The sequence below is a fragment of the Pleurodeles waltl genome, chromosome 9 (genome assembly GCF_031143425.1).
Source record: "Pleurodeles waltl isolate 20211129_DDA chromosome 9, aPleWal1.hap1.20221129, whole genome shotgun sequence".
NCBI lineage: Eukaryota > Metazoa > Chordata > Amphibia > Caudata > Salamandridae > Pleurodeles > Pleurodeles waltl.
The window spans coordinates 5725380-5738762 of NC_090448.1; the positions used below are offsets into that span (position 1 = coordinate 5725380).

Consider the following 13383-nt stretch of genomic DNA (forward strand, 5'->3'; position numbering starts at 1 on the left):
TCTGGTGGCAGCAACGAGTCACGGTACTCGCTCAGGTGCAGGTAGGGGTGGCTCTGGTGGCAGCAGCGAGTCACGGTACTCGCTCAGGTGCAAGTAGGGGTGGCTCTGGTGCCAGCAACGAGTCACAGAACTCGCACAGGTGCAGGTAGGGGTGGCTCTGGTGGCAGCAACGAGTCACGGTACTCGCACAGGTGCAGGGAGGGTGGCTCAGGTAGCAGCAATGAGTCACAGTACTTGTACAGGTGCAGGTAGGGTGGCTCAGGTAGCAGCAACGAGTCACGGTATTCACATGGGTGCAGGTAGGGGTGGCTCAGGTGGCGGCAACGAGTCATGGAACTTGCATAGGTGCAGGTAGGGGTGGCTGTGGTGATAGCATCGAGTGACGGTAATCCTGCAGGTAGGGGTGCCTCTGGTGGCAGCATCGAGTCATAAAACTTGCATAGGTGCAGGTAGGGGTGGCTCTGGTGACAGCATCCAGTCATGGTAATCGTGAAGGTAGGGGAGGCTTTGGTGGCAGCAAAGAGTCAAGTATTTGCACAGGTGCAGGTCGGGGTGGCTCTGGTGGCAGCAAAGAGTCACAGTACTTGCATAGGTGCAGGTAGGGGTGTCTCTGGTGGCAGCAACGAGTCACAGTACTCGCATAGGTGCAGGTAGGGGTGGCTCTGGTGGCAGCGTCGTGTCACGGTACTCGCACAGGTGCAGGTAGGGTGGCTTTGGTGGCAGCAAAGTGTCATGGTACTTGCACATGTAGGGTAGCTCAGGTAGCAGCAACGAGTCACGGTGCTCGCACAGGTGCAGGTAGGGGTGGCTCTGGTGGCAGCAACGAGTCACGGTACTCACACAGGTGCAGGTAGGGGTGGCTCTGGTGGCAGCAACGAGTCACGGTACTCGTGCAGGTAGGGGTGGCTCTGGTGGCAGCAAAGAGTCAAGCACTTCTATTGAGCAGGCCTTAGATGCTCAAGTCTCTGAACAGTTTGATTGCTGCAATAAGTATGCTGCCTTATCCGCAGTTGACAATTGTACAGAGGGGTTTTATGTGCCCCGGTTGGACGTTCCGAATGAGGACATTTTATCCCTGTTCCAAAGCTTGAGGGGCACAACTGAAGGCCTGAGGGATGAGGTAGCGTCTCTGAAAAAAATGGGGGAGGGTCTGGAGGACAGTGTAGGCAAAGATCAGGATCCGGGCTCAGCCCGCCAATCTAAGGGGGCAGTAAACCGACACAAGGGGTCCCCATACGAAAATGATCTGCAGGGTGCCTGCCCCCCAGCTCAGTGGAACAAGCCTGCTACATTAACAACCATTTTTGGACCCTCGCCCCATTCCTATCCTAACCGTGATGCCCACTACCCTACCCCGCCCCGCGAGGCCCAGTTTGGGTAAGGGATGGTTTACATGCTTTTAGGGGGGCCCGACAGGTAAAGGTTTGGGAAGGAGGATTGAGGGAGGTGAGGCGGACATAGAGGGAGGTGAAATCTGTGCCCGAGATCTGTTCATCTCTCACCTAGGGGGTTGTCCAAAATGGGTCCTATATTAAGAACCATGATCTGAGCAGGGAGGCAGTAGTTTTCGTCACGCAGGTGCCCAAGCTAGCCTCTGCCATCAGAGACGACCATGAGTCACTTACAAACAAGGTCATCCACTGGTTTAGGGAAACCAGACATTGCTACGCTATCATAAGGGATGAAGTTGAGAGGATTACTACTCCTGAGAAGATGTGTTACATGATTGAAGTATGTTTTGCTCGTAAAGACATAATTAATTTGCTGATGGCCATAGATTCTCACACAGTTCCTTCTGCCAACACATCCATCATGGTCAAGTACCACGTAACCCTGGTTGAGACTCCTCTGAATAGAAAAGCACTGGTTTGGGGCGAACTGCTATGGCAAGTGGCTCTGCTGCCCAGCGGGACTGACTTCAGGCAGAGGGTGTGGGTGGCCACGAAGGGGGAGGCCCTGATAGCGGGTACTGCCTCATGGGAAATATTATTTAGGGCCCCTATCCTGCCCCTGGTCAAACGTCTGGTAGCTGAGGAGCTGAACAAGGAATTGCTTGTACCATTAGCCGCCCAAGCAAGGACGTGGGAGATTGAAATACGAGGGCTGCACAAGCAGTGGTCCTACTTTGGAGACCCACTGCAGTGTGACCATGAACCAGGCCCCAATCTCAATCCCTTTCTACAAACCAAACCCAGTTAAAAATCCTGGACTGGAATGTAGCTGGGATATCGAGGATGCTTCCAGAGGAGGAAAGGGGGCAAATGTATGGATTCTCATGAAATGTGTCTGTTTCAGGAAACATGGAGTATGACCCCTTTCATAGGAGTGGATTCACTTCTTACTGCCTAAATGTGGTCAAGAAAAGTAAAGGTAGCCCGCATGGGGGCCTGGCAATATGGGTAGAAGCTACCCCCTGTGCAAGAGTAAAACTGTCCCTGTTGACTCCATGGATATCACTTCACCACATTCCAGGGATAGCGGAAGTGACATTGCACGCTATTGTATCTTTACTTTCACTTACACACACATGCCGAACATACACAGACATTCACGCATGTGCACACTTTTGTTTACATAAGCACACGCACACCTGCAAGCACGCACACAACATACATTTCACAGTGTTTTTTTTTTTTTTTTTACTTACCTCAGCTACCAAGGAGGGTCATAGCCCAGCTATACTCCATTTTTTATTACGTTAATAGTGAGTATTATAATATTGCTCACTATTTGTGTAATAAAAAAACTGATTGAAAACAAGGAAGTGAGGCCCCAAGCAACATCCGTAAGGAAGAGCTGCCCCTGTTTTCCTGCCACTGATGTTGCTACATGATTTTGCCAGGGGTCACAAAGGCAGGGCCAGATGTTGCAAGGGACAAGCTGGGGGGTCGGTGTAGTCAATCCTGGTGACCCCTAAATGACGTCCCTGATTTACTCCTTGAATATTCTGGCCATTGATTTGGCCCCTCCTTCTGGTTTGAAGACGAGTCTATAATGTGTCTAACTGGGTGCGATCCAGTAATATGGAAGGTAGCACATTAACGATTCTTGACACCGCGTTGCAGAATATATGGGCAGTATCCCATTATTGGTGGCAGGAGACTTCAACTGTACTTTTGAGCCATTCGCAGGTACCCCCATAGATTTGACCTTAGAATGGGACCAAAACTGGAATATTCCCCAGTTTGATCTCCCCACTGTCAGATGGACTGAAAAAGCAGCCCAGGTGTTAGGTATAAGTCTGCAGTATGACCTTCCATTTCTGATTGAAAGGGGAAAATGACATATAACAAACCTGGATGCTCAAGTCGTATTGACTGTTGTTTGGTTGACCACAGGCTTTGGGGTGTTGTACATAACATGGAGGTAGTCAAAAGAATAGATAGTGACCACAACGCATCAAGTCTAATCATGCTTGATATGTCTGGGATGGAAGCTGTCCTCAGGGGTCATAGAGATTTGGGCGTTCTGTCCCAAGCCAATAACCTAAGGACTATAAGATTGGGTTGGGTGGAAAAAAATCCTGTGGCCCTTGAAACTTTTAAGATCACAGTTACAAAGGAGGTGGATCTGCTGTCCTCCTTCCCTCAAGAAGCAAAATTAGTGAGAATGAAAACCATGCACGATTCACTATATTCACATATTAGGGCTAACCTGGGTCAGGGCAAACAGGCCAGGAAGAAATTGGCGAAGATATCCCAGATATCTAGAGTATGATTTAAGGAAGGATTTTGGGAATCGATCATGGTAGAAAGGCGAATCAAATTCACTAGATCACTTACCTCAGCGTTTATGCATTTTAAACCCCACTCCCAATAGAAACACACAACTGATAAGATTGTTCGACCTATGGCGACAAAATTATTCCTCCAATTTAGATATAGGACACTTCCTACTAAGTTATTTTGCAGCAAATGTCATACTCAAGCTTCCTCTGATGACCAGTGTCTAGCTTGTGAAGGAGGACCAGAATCTGTGAAGCACTCACTATTTTTTTGCCCTTATTCCAAACACCTGAGATCTAAGTGGATAGTCCCTTTATGTGGGACCACTGGCTCCAGACACCGTCTTGAAGTGTTCCGAATTCTGAGCACTGGCAGAAGGCGAGTTGTTATGTTTGGAATAGCAACCTTTCTGATAGCCCTCTGGATTAGACATTCAAAGTGTACTGAGTGACACTATCTGTTTAATATTATGTGTTTTTTCATATATTCAGTGCGTTTAGGGTTTTGTTACTATAGGCATTAGGCCCAATGCTGCTAAAACCTTAATGAGGAGCGAGGTTGTAAGCTTTGTTTTTGTTTTTAGCTGTTGCTGTATTATCTTGTCAGTTGGGTTCTTTTACCTCCTCACTTCAGGAAGGCAGCTTTGTGTGTTCATTTTAGTTTATTTTTTTATCTATAATTGGGGGTGGGGGTTTGTCATCGCTTCCCTGACTCCGAAGAGTTAGGGTCACCTTTAAAAATCTTTTACATGTCCTTGAGGGGGGAGCTGCTGCATTCCTGCAGCCCCCCACACTCACTTCCTCTTGTTGGTGAGGCCCATGTCGCCCTTAACCCCTATAAACTGCAGATGAGTACTTACTCTCTCGGTTGGATGTGCTTGTATACATTGATGAAGGATGTGTACTTACACAAGAAGATCTGCTCTTATACAGATGAGTGCTAACTTGGTTAGATGTGCTTGTGCTTGATGAAGATGTGTACTTACACAAGAAGGTATGAGATGAAGATTTTTACTAAAACAAGAGGTTGTGCTTTTACACGAATGAGTACTTGCAAGCTCAGTAAGACATGCTTGTATATAGTGATAAAGATGTGTACTTACACAAGGGATGCTCTTACACCGATGCTTGATTGCACACTCAGAAAGACGTGCTTGTATACAGTGATGAAGATGTGTACTTACACAAGAAGATGTGCTCTTATACAGATGAGTACTTGGTTACATGTGCTTGTATACATTGATGAAGATGTGTACTTCCACAAGAAGGTATGAGTTGAAGATTTGTACTTACACAGGAGGTTGTGCTTTTACACGGATTAGTACTTTCACACTCAGTAAGACATGCTGGTATACATTGATGAGGATCTGTATTCACACATACAAGAAGATGTGCTCTTACTCAGATGAGTAGTTACTCTTGGTTAGACATGCTTTTATACACTGATGAAGATGTGTACTTACACAAGATAGTGTTCTCTTACACGGATGAATACTTACTCTCTCGGTTAGACATGCTTGTATACATTGATGAAGATGTATACTCACACATACAAGAAGGTGTGCTCTTACTCAGATGAGTAGTTACTCTTGGTTAGACATGCTTTTATACACTGATGAAGATGTGTACTTACACAAGATAGTGTTCTCTTACACGGATGAATACTTACTCTCTCGGTTAGACATGCTTGTATACATTGATGAAGATGTATACTCACACATACAAGAAGGTGTGCTCTTACTCAGAAGATTACTTACTCTCTCAGACATGCTTGTATACATTGATGAAGATGTGTACGTACACAAGAAGGTGTGCTCTTACACAGATGAATACTTACTCTCTTGGTTAGACGTGCTTGTATACATTGATGAAAATGTATACTTACACAAGAAGGTGTGCTCTTATACAGATGAGTACTCACTGCCTCAGATGTGCTTTTATACATTGATGAAGATGTATACTCACACATACAAGAAGATGTACTGTTACTCAGATGAGTAGTTACTCTCTAGTGCATGTATACAGTGATGAAGATGTGTACTTACACAAGGAGGCGTGCTCTCATACCGATGATTACTCACTCTCGCGGTTAGATGTGCTTGTATACACTGACGAAGATGTGTACTTACACAAGGGATGCTCTTACACGGATGAATACTTATTTTCTCGGTTAGACATGATTGTATACACTGATGAAGATGTGTACTCACACAAGAATGTGTGAGAGAAGGAGGTCTACTTACAGAAGAAGGTGTGCTCTTACTCAGATGAGTTCTCACTCTCTCAGACGTGCTTTTAAACATTGATGAAGATGTGTACTCACAAATACAAGAAGGTGTGCTCTTACTCAGATGAGTAGTTACTCTCTCGTTTAGACATGCTTGTATACACTGAAGATGTGTACTTACAAAAGAAGGTGTTCTCTTACATGGATGAGTATTTGGTTAGACGTGCTTGTATACATTGATGAAGATGTTTACTCACATATACAAGAAGATGTGCTCAGATCAGCAGTTACTCTCTTGGTAAGACATATTTGTATACACTGATGAAGATGTGTACTTACACAAGAAGGTGTGCTCCTACATGGATGAGTACTTACTGTCTCAGTTAGATGTGCTTTTATACATTGATGACGCCGACGTCAACGCCCTGTTGAAGAAACCCAAAGCAGATCCAGGCGACCCCACTAACTACCGGCCTATCTACCTCTTCCCCTTCCCAGCCAAGGTCACTGAAAAAATCACCAACATCCAACTATCCCGCTACCTGGAAGACAGCAAAGCGCTCGATACCTCCCAATCCGGATTTCGCAAGAACCACAGCACGGAGACCGCACTCATTGCTGCCACAGATGACATCAGGACCATGCTTGACAAAGGCGAAACCGCAGCGCTCATCCTCCTGGAACTTTCCGCAGCTTTCGACACCGTCTGTCACCACACCCTTCGAACACGCCGCCACAACACCGGGATCCACGGCAAGGCCCTTGACTGGATCTCCTCTTTGCTCTCCGGCAGAACCCAGAGAGTCCGCCTTCCGCCCTACCTGTCCGAATCCTCCAAAATCATCTGTGGCGTACCTCAGGGATCCTCCCTCAGCCCAACACTTTTCAACATTTACATGGCTTCCCTCGCCAACAGCGCACGATCCCACCACATCAACATAGTATCCTACGCAGACGACACCCAGCCGATCATCTCCCTCACGAAAGACCCCACAACAGCAAGAAACAACCTCCACAAGGGACTTCACGCCATCGCCAACTGGATGGAATCAAGCTGCCTCAAGCTAAACAAAGACAAAACAGAGGTCCTCATCCTCAGCAGCAACCCCTCCGCCTGGAACGACTCCTGGTCGCCTACCTCCCTTGGAGCCGCCCCTACCACCCAAGTACGGAACCCTGGCATCATCCTTGACTCAGCACTCAGCATGACTCAGCAGGTCAACGCAGTCTCCTCTTCCTGTTACAACACCCTCCGCATGCTCCGCAAGATCTTCAAGTGGATTCCCCTCGAAACCAGAAAAACAGTCACCCACGCCCTAGTCAGCAGCCGACTGGACTTCGGCAACCCACTCTATGCAGGAACCACGGCCAAACTACAAAAGAAAATGCAACGTATCCAAAACTCCTCCGCCCGACTCATCCTTGACGTCCCACGCCACAACCACATCTCTGCACACCTCAGAGCTACACTGGCTACCTGTATCGAAGAGGATTACCTTCAAACTACTCACCCACGCACACAAAGCCCTCCACAACACTGGTCCGGCCTACCTCAACGACAGACTCACCTTCCACACCCCCGTCCGCCAGCTCCACTCGTCTCGCCCTCGCCTCCGTACCCCGCATTCACCGCATCGCCACCAGAGGAAGATTCTTCTCTTACCTCGCCGCCAAGACCTGGAACTCCCTACCGCTCCAGCTATGCCAGACCCAAGACCTCCTGACCTTCAGAAAACACTTCAAGACATGGCTATTCGACCAATAGCTCCGACCCCCGCGCCTTGAGACCCTGACGGGTGAGTAGCGCGCTTTATAAATTGATTGATTGATTGATTGAAGTGTACTTAACAAGAAGGTATGAGATGAAGATTTGTACTTACACAATAGGTTGTGCGCTTACACGGATGAGTACTTGCACACTCATTAAGTCGTGCTTGTATACATTGATGAAGATGTATACTCACACATGGAAGAAGGTATGCTCTTACTCAGATGAGTAGTTACTCTCTCGGTTAGACATGGTTGCATATATTGATAAAGATGTGTAGTTACACAAGAAGGTGTGCTCTTACACGGATGAATACTTACTCTCTCGGTTAGACATGCTTGTATACATTGATGAAGATGTGTACTCACAAATACAAGAAGGTGTGCTCTTACAAGGATGAGTACTTTCACACTCATGCACTTTTATTCTTTTAGCAGATAATCCAGGCAGTGCTGAAACAGTTTGGACTGCTGCTTAGGTATTCAGTAGGCCAAATTCAACTTTAGACTCCTCCCTCCAGAGAAGCTTCTTAGTGCTATATAACCGAAGTTTATCTCACTAGTAGTCATATTATAACAAGGGAGAGTGAAACCCCTGTGATCCGATATCTGCGCGTGGGGTCAAATACAGGTCCCTGCAGGGGGTGCATTGGCCCACAGAGCCCCCTCAGAACAGAAACACGTGATAACAATAGGGAAGATACCAGAAGGTTCGGAGGGTCAAACAACATCCAGACAGAATACATCTTGATTTATTGGGGGTGGGAGCAGGCACCACTTACCATGTTCTCTTCAAAGCTAGAGTCCAGCGGGACAAAGAGGGTTTTATAAGACGTCTCATTGGACAGAAAGTCAAGGAAGTCCAGTCCTCTGTCTGTGGCGTTGGCATAACCCAGGAGCATCTGGAGAGATGGGAGCACAGAGGCCAGTGTCAGTCAAGGAAAAGAGCACAGGAAGTCCAGAAAAATGCATGGAACACACGTCTGTCCAGAACACATGCATGAAACACACGTGTCTGTGCACAAAAAACGTCTGTCCAGAGAACACGCATGAAACACACGTTGCTCCAGAAATCATGCACAAAACACACTTCTGTCCAGAAAAACACAGTGAGAAGCAACTTCCTGTTAAAAAGAACACACTGGTGTGAAATAGTAACTATAGAGAGAAATAAAAAACAGGCAAGTGAGAGGTCACTATCCAGAAAAAGCCCACAAAGAGGAGAAAAAAGTGATACAGAAAAAGTGATTCAGAAAAAAGGCAAGAAACAAGTAACAAGACAGAATAGGAGACCAGAAACTATCCAGAAAAAATGTGTAACGTCATCTCCAGAAGATGAATACAGAGTAAAGAAACTCATAACTATCCAGAAAAAGAACACAGAGAAAAGTGATCTAGAAAACTTAACACAGAAATAATAACCATGTGAATCTAGAAAAAGAACCCATAGACAAGTGACACTGAGAGTTAACTATCCAGAAAAAAGACAGATACACTATCCAGGTGATGGACACTGAGATATTGGGCTATCCAGAAAAAGCATATAAAGAGCGATCCAGAAAGAAGAGACCACACGTATTTGGCTCTCCCTGCAGCATAAAAGACCCCTCTGTTTTACTCCAGTCTTTACTGACACGTTAGTGCACCCCTTTCAATTGTCGCTGACTCCATTACTGGACAACTCAGGGGCTAGACCCCAATCGAGAAGTAAAAATTAAAAGTAGTAAACCTCAATGCATCCTTGTAACAAGGGTCCTTTCTGTGTAAAGTCAGTGGCAAACATTGTCAGCAGGTGGTCCAGGTAGTGACGTCCATTAGCCTGGGCAATGTTGGCCCATGCCCAGGGAGCTGACCTTCTGAGGGGCGCAGGAGCTGTCTGCAGCAGTCTCCCTCTGACATGACTGGACTGTATCTATCAATCAATCAGTCAATCAGGGATTTATAGAGTGCTGCAAATCACCCGTGAGGGTCTCAAGGCACTGGAGTTGCTAGCTGCTTTGCGGTGCACTGGTCATTCAAACAGATAGGTCTAGACTCCTTTCCTAAATTCCCAGAGTGTTGAGGCGTTCCTGAGGTGCAGGGGAAGGTCATTCCAAGCTTTGGCTACCAGGTGAGAGGAGCGCCCTCTGCTGTTGGATCAGCAGATCTGGAGGGTGACTTCAAGGAAGAGGGAGGCGGATCGTAGCTGTCTGGTCGGTTAGTGGAAGGTCATTTGTTTGTTGATGTATGCTGGTCCTTCATTGTGCAGGGCTTTGTATGCGCGGGTCATTATTTTGAACTGGCATCTCTTCTGGATTGGGAGCCAGTGGAATTTCTTGAAGCGCAGGGTGATGTGGGTCCTTCTGGAGAGGTCAAGGACAAGTCTTTGCCACTGAGTTTTGTATTGTCTGTAGTCTCTTCAGAAGGCGTGCGGTGAATCCTATGTAAAGAGTGTTACCGTAGTCCAGCCTGCTGGTGACAAGGGGTCTGCGTGATGGTCCTTCTGGTGTCTGCTGGGAGCCACCTGAAGATCTTATGGAGCATGCATAGGGTGTGGAAGGAGGTGAACAAGACTGTGTTTACCTGTTTCTTCATAGGTAGGTTGCTGCCCAAGAAGATACTGTTGGTGCATATGGCCTGTCGGGGTGGGGAATCGGCCGAATTCAGTAGGCCACCAGGCGTTATTCCATGGAGTTGTGCTGTTCCCAAAGATGAGAGCTTCTGTTTTCTTTGTGCTGAGCTTCAGGCAGTTGTCCTTCATCCAGTCAGTGACATTTATCATACAGCTGTGAAAGATGGTTCTGGTGGTGGAGGGGTCTTCTGACAGTGAGAGGATGAGCTGAATGGCGGTGTAGAAGATACCGTAGAGTCCATGTGATCTGACGGTGCTAGCCAGGTGGGTCATGTGCATGTTGAAGAGGGAGGGACTGAAGAATGATTCTTGGGGGACTCCACAGATGATGATCTTGTGTGAACGGTGAGAGATGGATTTTCTGGGTTTTTCAAGTGAGCTAAGAGGCAATCTATTTGAGGGCATCTCCCTGGATTCCGATGCAGTCTGTTGATCAAGATATGTGGGGAGATGGTGTTGAAGGCGGCTGCCACCACCGCCTGACCTTCCAAAGCCAGGATGAGAGGCCAGTGCTGTGCAGGTTAGGGGCTCTCTTTCTGTGGCCCTTTGTCAGCACAGCTGAGCTCTGCTTACGAACAGCACAGTGAGGCGTGCAGAACCTCCACTGGGCCTCTGGGCAGCCTCTGTCTCTGGAGGAGAAACAGAGGGCAGGTCATACATACAGAGAGGTCAGGGTGGCACCGGTTCTCCATGCCACACAGAGGTCAGAGGTCTCAACATCCCTGGCTTCTGCTGAATAAAGGCAGGTCGGTAAAGTGAGGCTGTAATCCAGAGGTGGAGGGTGAGTGTTAGTGACCCAGCCCTATAGCTCTTCCTCTCTCAAGCTCAGGACTACCCATCTCCATTTACAGGTGGGCGTTTGAATCCCTCCACCATTGGGGGGGGCAGATGAACTAGGGCAGGGCTGGAAGCTGCCATGGGTAGCTGATGTAGGGGAGTAGGCAGGTACTAGGGGCTTTAAAAAAAAGTGGCCTGGTGGCCCCCTCTTTGTCCTGAGGTACTGCAACAAGGCGGTCGACGAGGGATTTTTTTCACCCACCCACCCGTACTTTGGGCAGCCCACTGTAGCTGAATTTGAGCAGTCTGATTTTTCAGGGCACAAGGTTGTCCATGTGGCCGTCTCCTTTGGGGGAAACCTTTCAGGGGGACCCTTGTTGAAAGTGGGGCTGACCTGCTGGTGCCCCTACACGTCTACATCTAACTCGGGGACCCTGGGGAGGTATGGTGCGTGACCCACAGGTGCGGGATGTGATGCCCTAGGACATCTCTGGAGGTGTCTGGGATGTCCGATGTGTAACCTTACCTCACCTGGTCTTTCTGTACAAAGCTGCCCCCAGATGGGGAGTGTAAACAGGATAAGTGCCACTTGGATTTATTGTGTTCGGGTTTCGTGCGTATTGTGCCTGGCGCAGTGTCAATGTTCTTCAGTGGTTCTGATGCCGCCTCGCTTGATGTGAGGTAAATTTGAAACATATCCACACAAGAAGTGGAGTCTGTTGTCTTTGTGGCAGGAGGTGGGGTCGAGCAGTTTGAAAAAGAAGATCACCATTGCCCAAGCGAGTGCACTATTACTACCCTACACAAAGTCAGGTTTCAAGGTGTGCCTAAAGCGCTGCCTTCTGTGAGTGTGTGTGAGCGAGTAAGTGTGATTGAGTGAGTGTGAGTGAGTACACATAGAAAGAGGAAAAGGCATCTTAGGATTGTTTTGTGCAGGAAGGTGCCCCTTCCTGCACAAAATAATCCTGACAGCGCAGACACCCTTGCACCATGGTGCCTGCATTGGCACTATGCAGCCAAAAGGGCGCCAGCGCAGGGGTAAAGGCAGGAATGTGCTGTATTCTTTTAAACACTGTGCATCCCTGCCCTTCCCTGCCACGCAACGCAAGGTGACTTGTTGCGCTGCGTAACTATCCACATAAATATGTGTCTATGTCCTTTCGACCAGCAGTTCATCTTTGCTGCTGGTGGAATGAGTTGGCTACTGCTCGTGCACTGATATCCTGGTGCGGTGCACCCTTTCACTGCTGAACTCTTCTGAGAAGAGCCTGTCATCTTCCGACTGGAGTTCCACCAAGTGATCAAGGTGTGAGCCACAAAGCCCTCAGGGAGTTGTGGTTCAACTGTGAGCTCCACTTGTCTTCTGCTCTGGCAGCTTTCTTGGCACTTAATTTTCAGACATTGCCCCACGTGACATATAATGATGCACTCCATGCACAGCTGTCTGACCCCTGTTGATTTCACTGCCTTGTTGTGAATTCCTGTGGCCCTCACCCATTACCCTGTGCACCTTTGTTCTGTTTGCTGCTCTTCTGTGTTGCTTCGGGAGAGTGGCCTCAGGCCGTACTTTGTTATGGGCAGAGAGTGTCCTGGATGTTAACCAGGGCTTCTGCAGACCAACTTATCCCCCACTCTTTCTTTTTTCTTTACAGGGGGTGCTCCCTTCTTTTCTTCCAGACACTGACCCTTCTTTGGCTACAGCTGCCATGCTGTGAGATTATTTGATGCAGGCAGTGAAATGCCTAGCGCAACAGAGTCTGTGGTGTGAAGGCCACACACCATGTGCATTCAATCTGCCTGCAGCATACGAGCCAGCAAAATTCTAAAAAACAGGAAAATGATGAGCGTCCCTCTTTTAAAATGGAGTCACCACTGAGACAGGCAACTCCTTTAAACAAGATGTAGAGCAGTAAAGAGCTTCTTGCAGATTTCACATCAGACGCAGCCCTACCTCCCTCAAGGTTCTTCGCTCAGCCCCACCCTTGTCAATGCATACATGATCCCTTTAGCCAGTGTCATCCACACACACATCAACATCCTCTCCTATGCAGACAACACACAACTCATATTTCTTCATTTCAGAAAAGGCCCCAGCACAAGAAACAAGTTCACTGATTGCGTGTCTGAAGTCGCTGACTGGATTAAAGCCAGCTGTTTCCAGCTCAACACAGACAAGGGAGAAGTAGTGATCTTTGGCAAGAACATCTCACCATGGGACTCCAACTGGTGGCCAGCCAATCTCAGGCCCACACCCACAACCCACGCCAAGAAACCGGT

At 47.9% G+C, this 13383-nt stretch overlaps 1 protein-coding gene across 2 annotated transcripts in view; it reads right to left on the reverse strand.

Annotated features, from left to right (window-relative positions):
- Positions 1–13383, reverse strand: part of STAB1 (stabilin 1) — an 829863-nt gene that overhangs the window by 58027 nt on the left and 758453 nt on the right. For both annotated transcript variants that reach the window (XM_069206091.1, XM_069206090.1), the window contains exon 65: positions 8501–8620. In XM_069206091.1, the coding sequence (XP_069062192.1) occupies positions 8501–8620 (120 nt within the window). The remainder of the gene's footprint in view (positions 1–8500; positions 8621–13383) is intronic.